Below are 19,934 nucleotides of genomic sequence, written 5' to 3'. Positions count from 1 at the left end.
CACTTGTACTAGGAAAGTACTGTTAAGTACTGACAATCCCAGCCATTAATATTATTTAACACTCTGCTCACATTCTTTAATGAGGACAAAGAACATTTTGTCTTTTTATACTTATCATACCATTGCTTTTAGAACTCCTTACAGGAGCTGTTCAGCCTTGATAACTGTACAGTAAATGGAGCTAGAGATGGAAGACACTGAATAATTTTGGATAATGGAGAGAATTTTCAATGTGATTAATAGATGTGGGTGATTCAACAGACTTTTCAGCAAAACATCAGTTAAATCTTATTTCAATGAATCAAACTTTTTTTTTGCAACTTTCTTATGCAGGACCCTTTCTTCTCAGCATATTCAGCTGCATTTAAAATAAAACTGGTTTCCAGAAACAGCAATCAGGAAGATAAGTATCTGTTCTGGACTTGAGGGGATTTTTTTTTTTCTGCAAATAAGCCAATTTGATCTTAAATTAGTTAGAAACAGACCCTAACAGTGAATGTGTACATAGGACAAAGGGAAGGACTGCCTCTGCAAAAACCTTTGTGTTGCCCAATGAATGATACAAGGAAGTCAAAGTGATTTCTATCCAGCTCCTGCTCTCAGATATGGGAAATGGTTAAACAGAATTCTAATGGGAAAAAACCCACAGGCGCACACAGAATAAGGTGGAGAAGAAAAAAAATAAGCCCACATTTTGCACAAAACTTTTATAGCTTAAAATTTTAACCTCTGTATTCAGCTTTTAAGTATATAACCAATTACCTCCCATGTGTAAAGCATTTGGTCTGAAAAAGCATTAGCCTTTACAAGCGCCTTTGCACAGTCACATCACCTGCATACCTCTTCATCCATCCATCCATCCATCCATCCATCCATCCATCCATCCATCCATCCATCCATCCATCCATCCATCCATCCATCCATCCATCCATCCATCCATCCATCCATCCATCCATCTCTCTCTGTCTCTCTAGGTACATCTCAATGATTCAAATATGTCTTCTTAACCACACAAGTAACTCCCTTTTCTTTTTAGATAGTGCTCATGATACATATAGGACTCAGTTCTCGAAAACACATTAATGTTTAAACAAATCTAATAACAAGCTGAAACACAATCATGCCTCTAATTACTTTAAGGATTATAAAGAAAGGTCATTGCTTCAGACTGAAGATCCATTTAGTTCTGTATCCTATATCTCAAAATTGTTATGAGTGGATACCAAGGAAGATTATAAATGTGCAGGACTACCAGGTAAGGCATTTTTCTTCAAAACAAAATTAGCTTAAAAAGTTATTCCCAATTAGGGAATCTATTAGGCTGTCTTTTCATATACCTTTCCAGTCTTCCAGTTGAACTCAAAATTTTGTGTTCACAATACCCATTGGTGAAGGTACACAGGTATATGGCAACAATTAAACGCTTGATACAGAATGGATTTTTGACAATATAAAGGAAGAAAAATCATAATGAATGGACATAAAATGAATAAATGTGATGAATGTGAACTGCACAGAAATAAAATTTAAATACTGGAATGATCATTGAACAGTTCTAAGATCATTTGGTCATTGCATTTCCATATTAAATAGTAAGCAACTTGATTCATTTTTATTGGGCAAAGGCAATAAAATGTCTCATAGTATTGCACATATTACACACAGAGATCTCAATAATTTTAAACATTTCCAACAGCACCAGTTCACCTCTACAGACATTACATATGTAACATCAAAAACTGTTCCACTTAGAAAGCACATACAGATTACACCTGATCCTAGAGATCTGTATCAGCTTAAGTCACAATCAAGATCTTCTTGTCTTTATAAGAAGTCCTAGTTTTTGCTCAGATAACTTTTATGTACTACCATGGGACCTTTTTTACCTCTACTTCACAAAGAGAAGAGAAAACAATGAAAAACCATATACATCGCCAAGGATTTCTTCTCCCCAAATAAATTTCTTTTCTTTTCTGATCCTACTCCAGGCAAGAGAGCTCTGAAGCAGTATTTCAGCTGTAGTTACAGCAAAGGTGTATTTGGCCATTGAAAGGCAAAGCTCTAGCAAACACACCACGAGGAGTACTTTGGCATCAGAGCCTAGATGCGTGATCTTAGAGTAGATCTCTCCAGTCTTCTTGACAATGCACAAAGTTCTAAATGGCTGAGTTCACATTCCTTCTTGTTAGAACAGCAAGAGGTCAACAGAAATTGAATCAGTTAAGCAGTGAAGAACTAATGAAACTCCCCACGAGGTGATGGAAAACTCTTTTTCTTCCCAATTTGATAAAAATCCTGAGAAATCACATTAACACAGCCCTCAGAATGATAGTGAAAAGGGGTAACAGCTGAAGCTCAAGGAAAGCCCAATCTCCACCTGAAGATGAAATGTAGCATTAGGTCTGAAATGCTCTGCAACAGAGTTTTCAAATCAACAAAAATAACCCTTCACTTTTTTAAGTGAATCTAAAACTTTTATGAAGTAACATCACAAAATTTGAACAACTTAAAAGAATAGTACAAAAATTTTGTTCATATCCACTGTCAAGTCATAAAAGGCTATTTACTTGTTTAAACTTTACCACAAGGAATTTTGTATCAATGCTTATTGAAGTAAATCAAGAAAATCATTATGGCCTATGAAGAAATGACACCTTGAGCCAAATTTTCTCTATTGATAGTTTGTCCTCTGTAGTCTGACTAACTACAGAAATAGCTCATTTGTCCTCATTTTTTGTAGTTGTGGTTGAACTGTTCCCCCCAAAAAGAGTAAAAAATTGCAATATAATAATGTGTGCTTTTCTTCTTTATATTTCTGATGAGCTTACTCAGAAAGCAACTACACATTCTTCATTACATTATTACATCCACTATTTTCCTAACTCCACCCTGCTGGAAACTAAGGCAGCTAAGGAGTATAGGATTTGATTTTAATTTCTTAAGGGTAAAATCATAACAGATATGGCTTTACTTATGTTTTTCAGGAAGGACTGGTAGTTAAAATATTTTTAAAGAGAATTGCATTCAGAAGAATACTGAAATATAGGTCAAAGTGCTTCTCAGATCTCCAGATTATTTCCTTAAATGGAAAACAAATCTCTAGTCCAGTTTCATAAGTGCCATAATTCATTTTTAAGATTTGGATTCTTGAAACTGCTGGAATGTTGAAGTTCATCAAGTCTTCATGTCTCACAGCCAAGGAGCACTTTAACCAATCTTATCTCCAGGAATCAGGACTGTTCTCTTTGTAAAAAGTTCAAGAATAAATAAAAGGCAAGTATGTTTTCTTGACCTCAGCCAAGAGAGAAATATTAGCTCTACATATTAACTCTGGTTAGAGACGTATGTACATAGAGACCCTACATATATACAGAGCACTTCAGAAGGTCTACAACTCTCTGTTTTATATTAGAGCCTTGCTAGTCACAAGAAGAATTTCTTCAGGTCACCCAGACCACATGAAATGAGTTAGTACCCTGAAACTAATAAAAAATATGGGCCTCCTTCAAAATCTCTCCCTATAAACAAATAATTTCAGTGAGGACTAGAAGCAGCTATCAAGTCTCATGCTGAGGTGTAGGTGCCACTTCACAGTGAATTCTGTTAACGATGCTTGTTATCTTGTTGGACTGATGATATCAGCAAATTATGAGATTTCTTCAGCCCAAGGGGGTTAGAAAATATCTATTCCATTGAACTTTAAAAGGCAGACCTGTCAAAGGGCAAGTCCCTAGGGCAGACAGACTGGATGGCAATAACATCCAGTGTCAGCTTACTGGGACAAGGATATGACCTAACTCCAAGTGGGCAGGTGGCTAGATCAAATTCTTCCCCATTACCAATTCACAGGAAATAAGCTCTGTAAAAGCTGCTCCTCCAATAGTATATCATATCAAATGTATCAGATCCAAAGCTGCAGCTGCTCTGATAGCCAGTTAGGTAAGATCCCCTCCAGTGCCACCCTTCAACAATGAAATTAAGACCCCAACTACCTGTTCACTTGGTACATCTACAAAATTACTTCTTGAACTCAGATGCAGTAAAAACTGTGGAAGAGGGAGTATTCAATTTAAATACACATACCAACCAAATTATACTTCTGTATTGCTTTTGATAACAGTCAGTCCAAAAGTGCACAGTGGATGAAAGGAAATCCTAACAAAACAAACACCATCCAGAAAGCTACAATGCTTGTTTATCAGCCTGGTTCATCATCTTCCACATATTCACCTTCTGGTTCTTTCCAGCAAATACATTTATCTACACTCACTATTATGAGGAGTCACAGACTTTCAGGGCAGATCCTTTCAGTAGCCTTATACAACCAGCTGCTTAAAATCCTTATTTTCTCTCTTTCTTCAACACCAAGCTCCTCATGAAGCTCATCAAGAGAAGCTATTTCTAACCATAAATAAATATTAAGTTCAAATCTTACTGCAGACTAAAACTACTATCAAGGCAAATTTTTGTCCGCAATAGTGTAACCCAGTGATTTATTTTACAAATCTTAAATCAAAACCACCTGGATTCTCATCTTAGCTCTACTGCAAGATACAAGCTCAGATATACGAGTAAGTAACTATAAAATTACCTAGTTGATGGCCACCACAAGGTAATAAAAGCTGGTTTAGTGCTTTTCTACTGGCAGTAACAGGTGTTTGGAGATTTAAAGGAGACAAAGGGAAGACCTCATTTTCAACATCCTCACAAGGGTAAGAGGAGGGGAAGGCATTGATCTCTTCTCTGTGGTAAGCAGTGAGAGGACCTGAAGGAATGGCCTGAAGTGGTGTTAGGGGAGGTTCAGGCTGGATATCAGAAGTTCTTCACCCAGAGGGTGTTTGGGCACTGGTACAGGCTCCCCAGGGAAGCAGCAGCCTGACAGAGCTCAAGAAGTGTGTGGTCAATGCTCTCAGGCACATGTAACTCTTGGGGTGTCCTATACAGAGCCAGGAGTTGGATTCAATGATCCCTGTGGGTTCCTTCCAATTCAGTTGATTCTGTGATTTGGTAATTTTCTTATTTAGCCAAGACTAAATCAGCTCAGCTTAAGTCCTTTGTGCTGTAGTTTAAGATCATGCACAGAGACATTTACCATGATAAGCAGAGTAGCAATAGCTTATTTCTTTATACTAATTTGCTTGAATGTTTGGGGCCACAATCTGTCATTCACTTATCTTTGCATCTGTTTCCTCATTAATAAATTAAACATAATCCTTCTTTCCTCTTGTCAGTCAGTTGATTGTTCTCAGTATTCAAAAGGACTCTGTAAATATTATTATACATGCAGCTGAATTACTAAGCGCATTAGTGCTTCTAGTCAATTGTTTCACAGTATAAAAAACAGAAGTTGCACATTCCAGTCAAACTTGTAAAATATGAAAGTCTTACTTAAAAATAGTGTAAAATAAATTATACTTTCAAAATTCCATTATAATTGGTCTATTATAACAAGAAAAAGTCCTATCCTAACCTTTCAAAACCAGAAGTAAAATAAGCAATCTTATGACAATCAGCTGGCAGCGGCTACTGATACATTAAAAAAACCTATTCTTTGTAGCTCACAATTTAATAGTACTTCATTTATTTGTAATTTTGCTCCTCTTCAGAAAGATATAATGAAATGTTTCTGACCTCCTGTCCATCCACTCCAAGAAACAAACAACCTGTGTTGAAAAGATTTAAAAGGGCGGTTTCATCATGAAAAGGTCACAAAGAAGTAACAAGGTCCTGGCAACTGCAGCACCTTCCGTCTTAGACAGGAGAATGTCTTGCTGCCTTTACTACTTAGTAGAGAGTGATCCTACTACTCTCATTTCATGTCAACATTTTTATCTGCATTTAATTATAGATAACTACTTAGTTAAAAATATGTTAACAACCCAACATGGTTAGACCATGTCAGGTACAGGTCCATATTTGATGGCCATCTGCATGGCATGCTAAAACAAATTCATTGAACATTACATCTGTGTAATAGTTCAATATTTGCATATGTTTCTGGCTTTTTTTATACAAAACAATTCATGACTGGCATGGCTTCATAACAATTTATCTGCTCCACAAATGTCTGGCTACAAGCACCACCACTAACTAATGACACTAGCAGCCAAACAGCTCCTACAGATTAACTGTCAGCTGTAACACCTGAAAACATGTTTGCAACACTTTATACATGGTGTTAAATAAAAAACTGATCATGTCTTTTGAAATTGTATATTTCTATACTGTGCCTTGGTAAATGCTTGGTACTATTAATATCATCTCATAACTGAAGTGCCTTACGGTGAACTTTCCATTGTCTAGAACCAGGCTCTAATTACCTTAAAAGTTAAAATTTCACTGGTGATTAATTCTGCTTTTTATTAGTGGAAACAGAAATGTATTACTTTGACAAAAGTATTAATGATTTTTCTTCTTGTTTAAATTAGTATGCACATCAGTAAGGATACAACTTAGAGGCTTGTCATGTTTCAAACAGATGCTGCCCAGCAGTTCCTTCCAACCTAAACCATGGCATGTTCCATGTCAGCAGCAATAGAATAGAGGAAGAGTTAATTAAATGTGCAAGACTGCAAAAGAACAAGAGTTGACTAACTCTTCCAGTAGGGGGAGATATTCTTTTACAGTTTATCAGCAATTAAAAAATGATAACCAAATTACATTTCTATCTTTTTAAGGAAACCAACTGCTTAAGACAAATTGCTGTATGTGCCTCAGTAGTGATTATGTCCAAAAAAAAAAGTTGTATGGAAATCTGGAATATGGAAATCTGCCTGAAAGATGGTTATTCTTGCCTTCCTCCCAAAACAATTATGTTTTGACACATTATTTCTATGATCCCCTTCAGTAAAACAGCACTTGCATTAGTGCATCTGAAAGTGCAGTGAACTGGGAACATGTTTAGAGTAACACCTTCATCTGGCTTTGTCACCAGCTTTGTCACCATCTGTGAACCTACACCATGGGGCATTTTTTAAAGCAATCATGGCAACAATAGAAATACCATTTATTAAAAATGAATGGCATTTATTTCTGATATATTTAGATTTCTATACCATTGCATCATTCCTGAAGACTCCTTTTATTGTCTTTATCATAATCATGACCCATCTAGTAGAACCTAAAATTTAAAATGCAAATGTCCAAACCATCTGAGATTAATATGAGATGACAGGTGCCTATTTCAGCTAGAGGAACAACAGGCATGTATAGCAGACTGATATGGATTGAATGAGCTGATGCTTCTCTAGTCTGTCTAAACAGAGGTGAGCTAAATAAAGCCTCCTTAAAGTTCTTCTGCAACACTTTTGATTGGTATAGTCAGAACAACTTTGGAAAGAATAACATTATTTTCCCCATTTTAGGCAGAGGAACATGAAGGTTCACCAAAGTCAGTGATCAGTCTTTGGAAAAATCAGGAAAAAAAATGCAAAACAATCTGCTTTTGCAGATGGTAGTCCTGCTAAATAAAAAGAAATCACTGCTGTTGGTAAGTATCCAGATCACTTCCCACCTCTAAAACTGCCTATCAGTAAAACACCACACTTCATACTTTCTAATGCTCTGGAAACAGATAGAGCTTTTACTTTCAGCAGGCTGCAAGGGGACACACCTGCAAGTACAACTCCAAGCCTTGTCGTCGTTGCTCCAGGACCTTGGGGACCCAGTTTCTCACGTGCTTTGAAGGGATCTCTGGAGTTCTTATGAACTTCTTGAGCTGCAAGAAAAAAAAAAAATAAAGGAAAAAAGAAACCTGGACAGAAACAAAGTATAATAAAGTCTCTTTAAAATAAATAAGTTTATGTTAGCAATGTAAAAAACCTATGAATTAAAGGACAACAGCATGGAAATGAAGTACTTGGAATCATCTCCTGGAAATAATAGCAGATGTCATACCTACAGATTGTTGTTAAAAATCTTCACATCCAGCTGTCCTGGACAGGAAAGAGGAACCTAACTAACAATTTTTTGTGACTCATAGCCTGAACATAAGATGGTAACCACTCCATGAAATACCTGAAATTGGAGTTTCCCATTGACCTAGCTGGGACAATACCTCACAACATCACCACCACAAAACCAGAAATCTTGCTGAGTGCAATGAACGCAGCATGATGGCTTCTAACTCCAGATTTGGGCAATTATGAACAGGTGTGAAATGGACTGCTAACTATTTCTCTAGAGAGTTGACAATCAAGAGAGTAAAATATCCATGCTCGCAAAGTGTACCAAAAGATTGACAGTCTGTGTTTAATATCTTACACAGAGAAATAGCAAGATTGTCACTGATTATATTTCAAAGAGATCTCCATACCTATTTCTCTAAAGATTCCCACAGGAAACCTTATACATGTATCTACACAGATCTATATATAACATGTATCTAATAGATACACACACACACACACACACACACACATATGTACGTATATATATTTATATATATGTGTACATATGATTGTATATAGATAGACACAAACATACAACCTGACAACACTAAAAATCCTCTTGTTGGAGCAACATATTTTTTTTAAATCAAAAAATATTAATATTTTCCTCAAAACTACGGAGCAAAATAATAACTGAAATAGACTCTATTGTATTTTAATAGAAGGTGGCATTCTTTTTGTTGGATATTGCCACTGAGTAAATCTGAAGCAAAGAATGCAAGGAAAGAAACTCAGAATTGACTTTGACATGCATACCCATGGGAGACTGAGAATTTACATTTCATCTTCAAGCTTGCTGAGATGTCACTATAGGAAAAAGCAGTGGCAACATATCAACGTCTCTGCAATCAAGTATGGAAGCTGCAGCCGGGAAACCTCAATTGCTCTGGAAACATTCTGCAACTTCCTTATTTCTAAACAGTGCTAAATTACAATGAAATGTGAAGTGAGAGAAACAACACTCCAAAATAAAACTCCAAACCCAGCTACATTCACTGACTGATCTTAAAACAGAATACAACCCCCTGTTTTTCCCTCTAAATTGATTGGGGATGTTGAAGAAACTATGATCACTGCAGTTGCAAACTGTGACAGCACCTGAAGGTGAGCAACAAATGAGGAGAATGCTCCAGATGAGTGCAGACAAATCTGAAACTGTACAAACATCCACTAAGACCTAGCTGCCTAGAAGATAAATACCTGTGGCTGGCAACCCATCTGATGATTAACAATCCTTTTGTGCTCTGTGGCTGTGTTACATATAAAACATCCAAAACCCAATTACTTAATGTGCTGGCATAGATACTGGTTGTAAGTATAAAGGCAACATTATACAGATACACAGAAGATATATTAAAAGTCCACTTTTTTATTGTTACAATAATCCAGTAATATATATTGCTACAACTAATTGTAACAATGCCAAAGAATATTAAGCAAAACCACATATGCAGTAGCTGTATTGCTTCAGACCTGTCCTAACACAAAACAAAACATATTTATCTGAGAACTATTATTGCCCATAATATCTTCCTGTCTGTAACAGTGACCTAAAGCCTATTGACATACTGTAGTCTCTCTTTTCTGAAAGATTTAAAGATGGCTCACATTATCAAGAGTAATTTGTCCAATTGTGAAAAGACAATATGATCTAGTGGATACACTAGTTATTCTAAAATTATAGCCAACTTGCAAAACAAGATGTTTTAAACTTCAGATTTTTGCAAATTTCGCTGCAGTACTTTTAACACTGTGAGCTTCTAGCATTATTGCACTTAAAAAGAACTCCCAATATTTACTAATGCATAGAGAAGTATAAAAAGATATTTGGGAATAAATATGAACAAATGATTGTATTTTTAACTATATTATACACTTAGAAGCAATTTAATCCTTGCTTAGAAAACTTCCACATGAGTACAACAGCACTTTTGTTCAGACCTATACATAATATTGTAATGTGAATGGTGCATAGCCTGATAGGCAAGGTTTGTTGTTCATAATCAGGGCAAAGCATAATGGCCTATGGAAACTATTTCACAGCTTCTGTGGGTGGTTTCTGTCAAAAGAATAATTTGTACTCCTAGTGTAACATGGAAGTCTTGAAAATATTTTAAACCTTTTCCACTACAGCCAGATTGCCCAGGAAGTAGGGCTTGACTCTTTTACACAAAAGGAATCTATGAAAGACTGAACCCAAGACAGAGAGAAATCCAGACATGTTTTTGGAAACAGCTATATTTAAAAAATATAATTAATCAAAACACTGATTGGCATTCTGATGAATACATAATGTCTTCTATGAGCAACAGAGTCCTCCTTCCTCCACACAATGCTAGTGAGGCATGCTGCTCTTCAGTGAAAGGCACAATCTCCTCATCAGCTTCTATGTCCATTTTCTACCACAGGTGTTCTCTATAGAAGCTTTGTTTCTCCTATGCATTACAGACATCTCTAACACTAAGGGCACCTTGAATATGCAGCAAGCCTAAAGAGACCTTTCCAACTGCCATGTACTCACAGCAATTTAGAATGAAATGTACATTTTAAATTAAAGGGGAAGAGAGGAACAAAAGATAAATACCGTATTGGCATACTGATAGCAAACTGATGCAAATGCTTTCTCTAGGATTTCTGTAACACTGAAAACACTTAGACAGGCTCAGAGCATGATATGTTCAACAATACTAACCAAAATTTTACAGCTTCAAAAAGTAAGACTTATTAAAAAGGCATATTGTTGCCAAAATATGCTATATGTTTTGCATTCATGCAGGGAACAAATAAGAAAAGTCTCTATCCATTTTCAGAGTAATATAAACAGACAGCAAGTGAATGAGAAAATGAAACAAATTGAAACAGGGTGCAAAGTGCCTGGTTAGAATACTTGTTTTTCAGGTTTGTTTATTTTGTTGCTGTTTCTGCAGAGGGATAAGGGAGGCATCATTTATGGGTTTTTTTTGGTGATCTAAGATATCTCTGCAAAAGGAGTTATTGCAGTGAAAGTGGTGTACAAGTAGACAAATCTGAGACTGAGACTGCAGTTGTCCATGACTTTTATGTGGAGTAATTGTGCAGCTCCAGAAATTACAGTGAAGTTAGACCTGCTGTCTGGACAGATGGGGGAAGCCAGTTATGTGATGCAGACATTCCTCCAGTTCTGCTACCTGTCCATCCTGCAATGGGCTGAGAACAAGCCCAAGTACCCCCTCTGCCAGAGGAGGATACTGTCAGTCTTGCAGCTGGATGACGACTGCTCGGAGCATGTCACCACACCCCCTATATCATTGCTTCCTGAGGAGGGGAAGAGGAGCAAGAGACATTGAGCATTTCTGGGATTTTTCCCTGGGATCCAGTGACAGGACATGTGGGAATGGCTCACAGATGTGCCAGGCGAGGTTCAGAGTGAAGATCAGGAAACATTTCTTTACCAAGAGGATGATCAAACACCAAACAGGCTTCCTCAAGAGGTGGTGGATGTCCCAAGCCTGTCAGCAACATTTGAAAAATGCCCTTAACATAATGCTGTAATTTCTGGTAATCTCTGCATTGTTTAGGCAGTTGGACTATATAATTGTTTCACATCTTTTCCAACTGAAATATTCAATTATATTTCTAATTCTAATTCTGTGCTACATTGCATCATACAAATACTGTACTATTCTAACAACAGGAGACTGCGTACTTGGATATGGTGCATTTAGAAGATATAAATCCTGATTTTTCCCTCTTAATGTTTCCTAGCCTATTTCACTGTATAAACTCTATTCATCTGCTTTACTTTCAACTACAGAATTATTCTCATCTGGAAAACAAAGCACTCATATATGCCAAGGCTTAGTAGTAGGTGACTGAGTTATGGTACTGTTTCTGACACTGTTGCTTATTTAGTTTAATATTTAATATGAACATAAGGATGAAAATACCTGAGACATATCTGTATTAAAACAATAAACAAGGAAATGAGTATCAATAAGTGGCAAGTGATACCACCACTGAGGCAAGAAGCAAATAGGCAAGAGGATTATGGTACAGGAAAGCAAATGGTTCTTGTCTTTGGACTATTGATGAGTCAATAGTCGCCTTTTGTTCATGTAAGTTTGCCTAAACCTATACAACTTACAAGCCTGGCAAAATCATCCTCTGTAGCACCAGGTTAATGCTTTTTTCCTGAGCTAATTTAGGACCACCAGCAAACACCCTGGTGGAAATAAACTCAGCTCTGACATTGCACTGACAGGAGCTGTAAATATCCATGCTGGTCTCTGTTGTTTGCACAAGTAGCTTTTCCATAATCAAGGCAAGCAGCACCAGTCAAAGTAGCTGACTGTGCCCACACTCCACTGCCACTCAGACCTACATCTCAGCCAAGAGATGTTTAGTTGGCCCAGATCCTAGGACTGAAGCTCTTCATTACAGCCCCACTGCAGGGGGCTGCAGTGCTCCTCCAGAATTCTCCTTCACAATACTTGGACTCCATAAAGCAGAAACAGAAAGTAAAGCTTGACTTTCAGCAGCACCACTGCACAGCAGCATTCAGTCCAGCTTGGAGAAAAAAATCATACTTTTTCTTTAACACTGATCAAAGCAATTTAAAGAAGTATTAGTGAATAACCAGCCTTGAAAGTACCGAGTTCCCTTCTACGTGTTACTAAGATGATTCAGTAGACAAGTTTAGCAAATATTGTATATTACATTAATTGAGATGGTTTACTTGGTCATTTTCATGTCTGGTTTCCTTATGTACAAAAGTTGTTTCCTCATCTTTACATATGGCAGGTTAGCAACAACATTCATAGAACTAACAAATTATTTGGCTAACTGGGAAAAAACCCCACTCTACTTACTTGTGGGTGGAACGTGGCTTTACAAGAAGACAAAAAATACAGACAGCATTTTAGCCAAACAGCAAGTAAACAATAATCAAAAAGAAAAGGAGACAAAGTAACATGTAAGAAATCATCATGCCCTTCTACAAAACAGAGAAGAAATTGAGTTAGTTAGGAATTAATTTCCAGAGGCACAAATCACAGCATATATCGAAGATAAACCATGTATAGTAACAATTACAAGAGAGAGGAAAACATCACTGAGGCAAAACAAAACTACATATTATAAAGAAAAAAATCAGTACCTTTTTATGAAGTGCGTGGAATTCACTATACCTCTTCTCCACAAAATGTTTCCTTCCATTCATCAGCACTTCTATTTTAAAGACCTGAAAATTATAAATGATAAAAAAGAGGATAATGTTACTTGCACTAAACAGTTCAGTGACATGACTGTGACTGCACATTTTACCACTGTCATTCTTCTAAGTAGTCCCAAATAAACCCAATGTGCTTCATCACTTGCTGAAGTACAACAGCAATTAATGGCAAATATGGCTGAATCTCCTGTCAACATGTTTGTTCAGCAAACATATAAAAAAATCCCTTAAGAATGGACTATATGCTTTACCCTAAAAACTAAGCATTAAAACATCTCCCTTCAGAAAGATGCAACATACTTTGAACTCACCAAAAAAATAAAAAAGAATGGTAGGAACAGAAAACAAAAAGCAGGAAGAGAACAAAGAGTTTAATTCTTTCCCCCTTCTTACAATCATACTAATACATGCACATATGTTCAGTAAGAATGCATAATATATGCATTAAGTTATGCATGGAAATAGAGAAATAAATGCATGTACTATGTTTTAGGCTAATTTCCTCCTAACCTATAAATTCATCTCTAGTCTCAATTGAACTTGCACTATGTACAGTCTAGATAAAAACAAAACAAAACACACACATGGCAAATGCTTGTTTTCTTTGTATGATACATGTGACAGCTTTTGTTGCTGCCTCTGGAAGGTTGAAAGGCCAGCAGAAGCAACTCTCCGGATCCACTAATTAGTAGTCACTCACATGACATTTTCTTGATTCTCAGGTCAGCAGGTCAGTTTTGAGGGCAAGTGCCTTGAAATATTTTGAGGTACTCAAGAAAATATGGTCTATTAAAAGAACACAAAATCAGCTGAGAAGTAATACAGAAAAGGTGTCTGTTTTATCTAGGAATTCTTTGTTTTCTGTTTTGCTCAGAAAATGCTGGAAATAATTATTTTCAGGACAATGAGAAACAATGTTCAGCACAGATGATCACATCAAGACCCAAAACTTAGACAAATAAAATGTTCTTTGAAATAAATTTGCAAACAGTGTTTATTCCTGAATGCAGAAAAAAGGTTTTCTGTCACAACATGCTCAGCTAGCATTGATCAGAGCAAACACTGACATACCATACTGGATAAACACTTTCTATTGTCCACTAGAATCTGCCTTTCAAATAGATCAAAATGCTATGGTTTTCACTGGGTAGCCAAACATTAAAAACAGACAGCATTTTATTTAATCTAGACTGAAATGCTTTTTACCTTTGTGTTACCTGTATTTACCTTGAATGCAATATGGATAGGACCATAGTCATGTCACACTAATATTCACATTACCAAAATTAGTTTGAGTCACTGTAATAACCTGTGCTACATTCTACATCTCTGAATACGACTACGCCTGTGTCCTAACAGTATGAGCAGATCTGGGGGCATTGATTTTGGACTACTTTGGAAGAACAGTCAGTGGCTATTAAACATTTTTCCTCTACACATAAAAAACTACAAGGCACCCCTACAATTTATTTTATAAGTTCAGAAATGTAAAGAGAATCATACGCAAAGGAACATTAATGTAGATGTTTTCTTTAGTTATGACTTAACATACTAATTAAAGGAGAAGAAAACACATTTCAGATTCTACACACTGTATGAAAGAAATAGTTCTGCAAGGAACAATTTGTTTTGGATTGCACAGGAACAAAGGAGTTCTAGGGATAACTTATTAGAAAGAATAGATAACAAAATATGAAAGTAGTTAAGTGAAAAGTGATCATGGGTTCCTAGCTGTGTTGCAACAGTTTTGTATTTAATTGATATTAAATCTTGAGGAATTATAAGGAACTCATAACACCCACTTACACCTCAGTTAGCTAAGAGTCACTCACCACTTTAATTTTAGCACTTTTGTCAGCTAAAGGGTTTGCCAAGCAATTTAGAGAAGACTAAGGGGCTCCTGCCTCAGCTGTAAGCACTCCCTTGACAGGCAACTTTCCTGTGAATCACAGGTTGGCATCTGCAGTTCCATTTTGATTTTACTGATACACACGTTTTCAGAGAAATATCTGTCTCTCTGAAATCTAAAAATCCATCTTTTCATGAAGGAGAATAGTGTCATTATGTGAAATGAAATACAAATCCCTATGTGGACCTCCTTTTCAAAGCATGTATCTGTCTCATCATGGGTTAAGTAACCACGTAAATGATTTCAGAACACCAGGAACTGTGCTACATTTATTCTTCCTCCTGTTTTAATTACAGTTTTATAATCTTTGCTAATGTCATAACACTGAACAATATATTTGACAGTTACTGTTACAGAAAGTGCAAAAGAAAAGTAAAGCTTAGCATGCAAAGTAATTTATTTTAAAATACAGACACTGCCACACTTATACCCTCAACTCCTTGCACCAGCGTAGAGGTTTCAGCTTGCCCCTCACTATCTAGAGGCCTCAGATCCAATTTTAGAACAGAACTAAATCTTACAAAATCAACTACTCTGCTATGTTGAAGTTGAATATCACTGTTTGAAAACAAAACTGTGCAAATGTTTGAAAACAAAACCGTGCAAATGATTTTTCTTATCTATTCACTGTGGCACCTATACTTCAGAAATATGAAGCTATCTGTGATAAGTAAGTGGACAACTCAGAAATGCTTTTGCTTCATTTAAATTAATAATTAAACTGATTTACACAGTAACTTCTAAAGCAGAAATGCAAGAAATAACACAATTGTGTTTTTAAACTTGTATTATTCCATGACTATTTAGACTGCATAAATTCCAAGTTTGCCTCCTCATTATTTACCAGATCAGAATTCACAAGGGCAAATTAAAAGTCTATAAATTAGTTTCTGTGTCACCATTTCATAAAATGACATGGCTTTGTGTCAAAGACAAAAGGATACATACATTAAGTTGGGGGAGAGAGATAGGATCTTTTCATGGATACAAAATAGCTATGAGCAAATCTTGCACAAATTTAACTGTGCAATTGCAGGTCCTGGCAGAAAAACAATGCAAGGAAACTGGCGAACGTAGATGAAAGTGCCAAAATAAAGACGGAAGAACTATGAAGGAAAAAATGCAACAGTGCTAGGAAATTACTTTTCTAGTAAAAATGTTCGTTGAACAGATAACTCCGATAAGATATATGACTTTTTTATAAGTGACAGGTAATTAAATGAAAAATGCGAGAATTAATCTCCGAATCAGACAAGCAAAATACTTTTCCCATAGTCATTGAAATACTAGAAATTACACTGCACTGAACAATTTGCAGTTCACCCTGACTAGGACTCAAGGGACCAGAGATTTGAAGACACCAATTAGAAAATTCCAAGAGTACTCTGAAACTAGAAACATCTCATAGTTCTTGGTTGGTGCCACAATACTGATCAGCGAGGTCTGCACATAGTTAGAAGATCATTCTCCATTAAAAGTATTCTTCCAACAGACTTTAAGCCACATAAATAATGTATGGGGCAAAAATCTCTGAAAATTATATCAGTATGAATATTGCCACTCTTTTAAACTAGCAGAATTGCAGATCTTCCACTGTAATTTATAACCACCAAACTTGTGTGAAAAATTTGAGAAAAAGAATTCCTAAAGTCTTTATTAATAAAATAGTAAAAACTTTCAGGTCTGCACATAAAACAGTTTTGCACCTTTTTTTTTTTTTTTTTTTTTTCCTTCACTTTGTTACAATTATATGGACTACATTCAGATTCTGGAAACCAATTTCTTATTTTCTTACTGCTAGCAACTATGCCTAATTTTGCTATTTTATTGAATTTATCTGTTTCTGATCATTACCAAATCTCTAAATGAATGATCCTTTATCAGTATTTTCAAGAAGAACACATAAATTTCTCTTCTTATTGCAGAAACTAGACAGTACTACATAACAATTAAACTGGATTATATATGGGCAAAAAGAATTGGTACTTTATCACTGTAAATTCTGAAGACAAAAAGCCCAAATGGAAGAAAACAGAACTAATGAAATGTACAAGAAACTGCCCATGGTACCCAAGAGTGCATATCATGAATTGTGGGTAGCACTGACACTGCCCCCCCTTCATTCTTACCTATTTGTGCATTGAATACAAAAGGACATATTTTATTCATAATCTGATGCAAAAATACGCAGCTCCAGTAACAGTCTCAAGAAGTTCTACAATGATCAATTTAGCAAAAAAATGCAGACAAGAATGACAAACATGACCATGAGTAGGGCTAGTAACATCTCAGCTTGATTTTTTTTAACTTAAGAAATACACAGATGACTGTCACACTCACTCATGGAAATGATACTGGCTACATAGTTTACTACTATGGTAAATTAATCCTAACATATTGTGTATACTTATACACAGAAAATTGGATTGCAATACTTTTGAAAAATTACAGTTGAAAAAGACACTTGGGGCAGTGTCATTTGGAATAAGGAGATACAAAAAACAGAAGCAGAAAAAGATAAATTTAAGAAAACCATATACATTTGTCTAACATTCACCAGGAAAGAAAACTTCACAAAATTCTAGTGTCATGCTTTTATCTCTCAAGACCAAGCTTACTGACCCTAATTCTATTTAATATATTACTTACTGAAATAAATACACTCCTTCAGATGCTTCAGTATACATGACAGACTTTTGTCTGAGAAACAGTTAGTGCATTGAAAGTGTCAAGAAAACTCAACCTTAAACCTTTGCCATGACCATATGGAAGGAATTCCAGAGCAAATGAAATGACAGCTATGGTCCATGAAACACTAATAAGTGTTCAGTGTTTCATTATTCCATGTGTTTAGTGTTTCATTATTGCTCAGACAACAGCACATTTTCTGTCATGGTTGTGCTATGACTATGACTAGAAGAAGACCACAGAAAATAGTAGAGATCAAAAGATAACTTTAAGACTATTTCCATCCCACTGTTTCAGAGGAAAACAATATTCTACACAATCAGTAAGAGCACCTGGGTGGTGGTTGTAACCAGAACTGCATGTAGCTGCAACAGCAGCTCTGAATCTTAGGAGTGTCAGTGCCTCATGGCAATGCTCCACACTTCTGAATGCCCTCCACAGCAAAGGTGGAGACAAAGATAGTACTCAGAGCCAACTCAAACTTCAGAGCCCTGATAAAACTGGATCTCACTATTCCTCAAATGAAAACACATGAACTTATTCTGACTTCATCTTTTGGAAAGCAGGGCAGCAAAACTCAGTTCTGCAGCGGGCACAGGGCAGCTCAAGGGCAAAGAGGCTGACATGGGTCACAGACATGAGGCAAGGGAAATCTCCCTTTTACTCTCCAACCATATTCCTCCCAGTTCGAATTCTCCTTTCTCTAGCACCCAGTGTTTATTTGGTTATCGGCACCATTTCAAATTGCTGAGACTTGAGACATTCTGTTCCTTGGGTGGGTTGCTTATAGTCACATCTGTTGACTCTTCTCTTTAGAAATTGCTCTTCTACACAAGCAGCTCTTACATGAGCTCCTGCAGTCGGCCTGTAAGGAAAGAGCTCCCTTTCTGCTGCAGGGGAAACGAGTTGGGACACAGTAAAGAAGAAAGCAGTATAGCCCCAAAGAGACCTGTTTGCTCCGTGTGGTTTTGCTTTGGCCCTCAAAGAAGAGAGTCTGCCAGAGGCAGTAAAGAAAGAGAAGTGAATGCCTGAGGAACTGAGAGTGTTGGGAGGGAGTATGAACAGGCACAGAGCTAAGAGTCATCCACCCTTCCTGGTATCATCCTCACACATGCTGAACATTTTCCTGATGGCTATGAGAGCAGGCAAAAAGCCAGAGCTGCAGTGGAGCAACTCAGCTGGTGCAGGTGTTGGTCCTTGAAGCTTCTTCCACCTCCCTCCTCACCTGGGGCAGGTGCTCCTCATGCCTGCACATCACCCTCCAGCAGTACAGCTCTGCTCAACACACATTTCACTTCTACTGAGGGGCCCCAGAGACTCAGATCCTCTGCATTATCAGTTGCAAGACTTGCTTATCTCACCTAAATTCAGCTCAAAAGATGGGTTGAAATCAGAGTCCCTTCCCTTATGCCAAGCACTGTGATCTCTGCTATATGAAATCAGACTGTTTCACTTAGTCCCAACTACACTGTACAAGATTAAGTTACAGCACAAGGAAAAAAAGTACACAGATTATTGACTAAGAAAATGAAAGCATGACATTATCCAATTATGACACTGCTTTGTCCAGAATTTGTAAGGGAGAAAAACCATGAGAGAGAAGTGAAATGTTCACTGTAGGATTTCCAGGGAGTATTTCCAATGGCTCCAGCCTTTGTGAAGCAGTTACCTGATCCATTCTGGCCTGGGAAAACAGCCTTCCTGTGTTTTACATACAAAAATAGATTTTCTACTATGACATAAGAGAACAAGTCTGTTGTTCCACTGACTCCTTCTGTTTAAATCTCATGTTACTGCAATGTAACTTGGGCTTTCATTGTTAAAAAGAATAACTAAATTTAAAAAATGTGTATGTAAGAACAATCACTTTTTCTTATAAATGTGACTCCTAATTCACATTCCTTCTTACTGATTTATACAACCTTCAGCCACATGTTTACTTACATAGTTTTCCTTAACAGTTACCAGTTTTACTGATACCAGTATCTACCTAAACCAGATTACAGTCTCTTCAAGAACCTTCCAGCATGCAGTTTTGTAATTCCCACCAACAATACAAAATTGTTAAGGATTATTTCCTTACTCTCCCCTACACTCTTTCGCTGTATGAGGCTCCTCCAGTTGTTAAACAGCAGTGTTAGTACGAATAATGTACCAAAGGTGTGCACAGGATCCAGGG

At 36.7% G+C, this 19,934-nt stretch overlaps 1 protein-coding gene across 3 annotated transcripts in view; it reads right to left on the bottom strand.

The window, feature by feature from the left end:
• SNX24 (sorting nexin 24) overlaps positions 1-19,934 on the bottom strand; it is a 121,288-nt gene that overhangs the window by 64,723 nt on the left and 36,631 nt on the right. For all 3 annotated transcript variants that reach the window (XM_079331608.1, XM_079331607.1, XM_079331606.1), the window contains exons 2-3: positions 13,084-13,167; positions 7,613-7,717 (exon numbers count right to left, since the gene is read on the bottom strand). In XM_079331608.1, coding sequence (XP_079187734.1) covers positions 7,613-7,717; positions 13,084-13,146 — 168 coding nt within the window. In that variant the 5' untranslated portion in view covers positions 13,147-13,167. The remainder of the gene's footprint in view (positions 1-7,612; positions 7,718-13,083; positions 13,168-19,934) is intronic.

This window comes from Erithacus rubecula (genome assembly GCF_903797595.1).
Source record: "Erithacus rubecula genome assembly, contig: SUPER_Z_unloc_5, whole genome shotgun sequence".
In the NCBI taxonomy this organism is placed as follows: Eukaryota; Metazoa; Chordata; class Aves; order Passeriformes; family Muscicapidae; genus Erithacus; species Erithacus rubecula.
The sequence above is the reverse complement of the archived record's forward strand: the minus strand, read 5'-3'. Positions and strand labels throughout refer to the sequence as shown.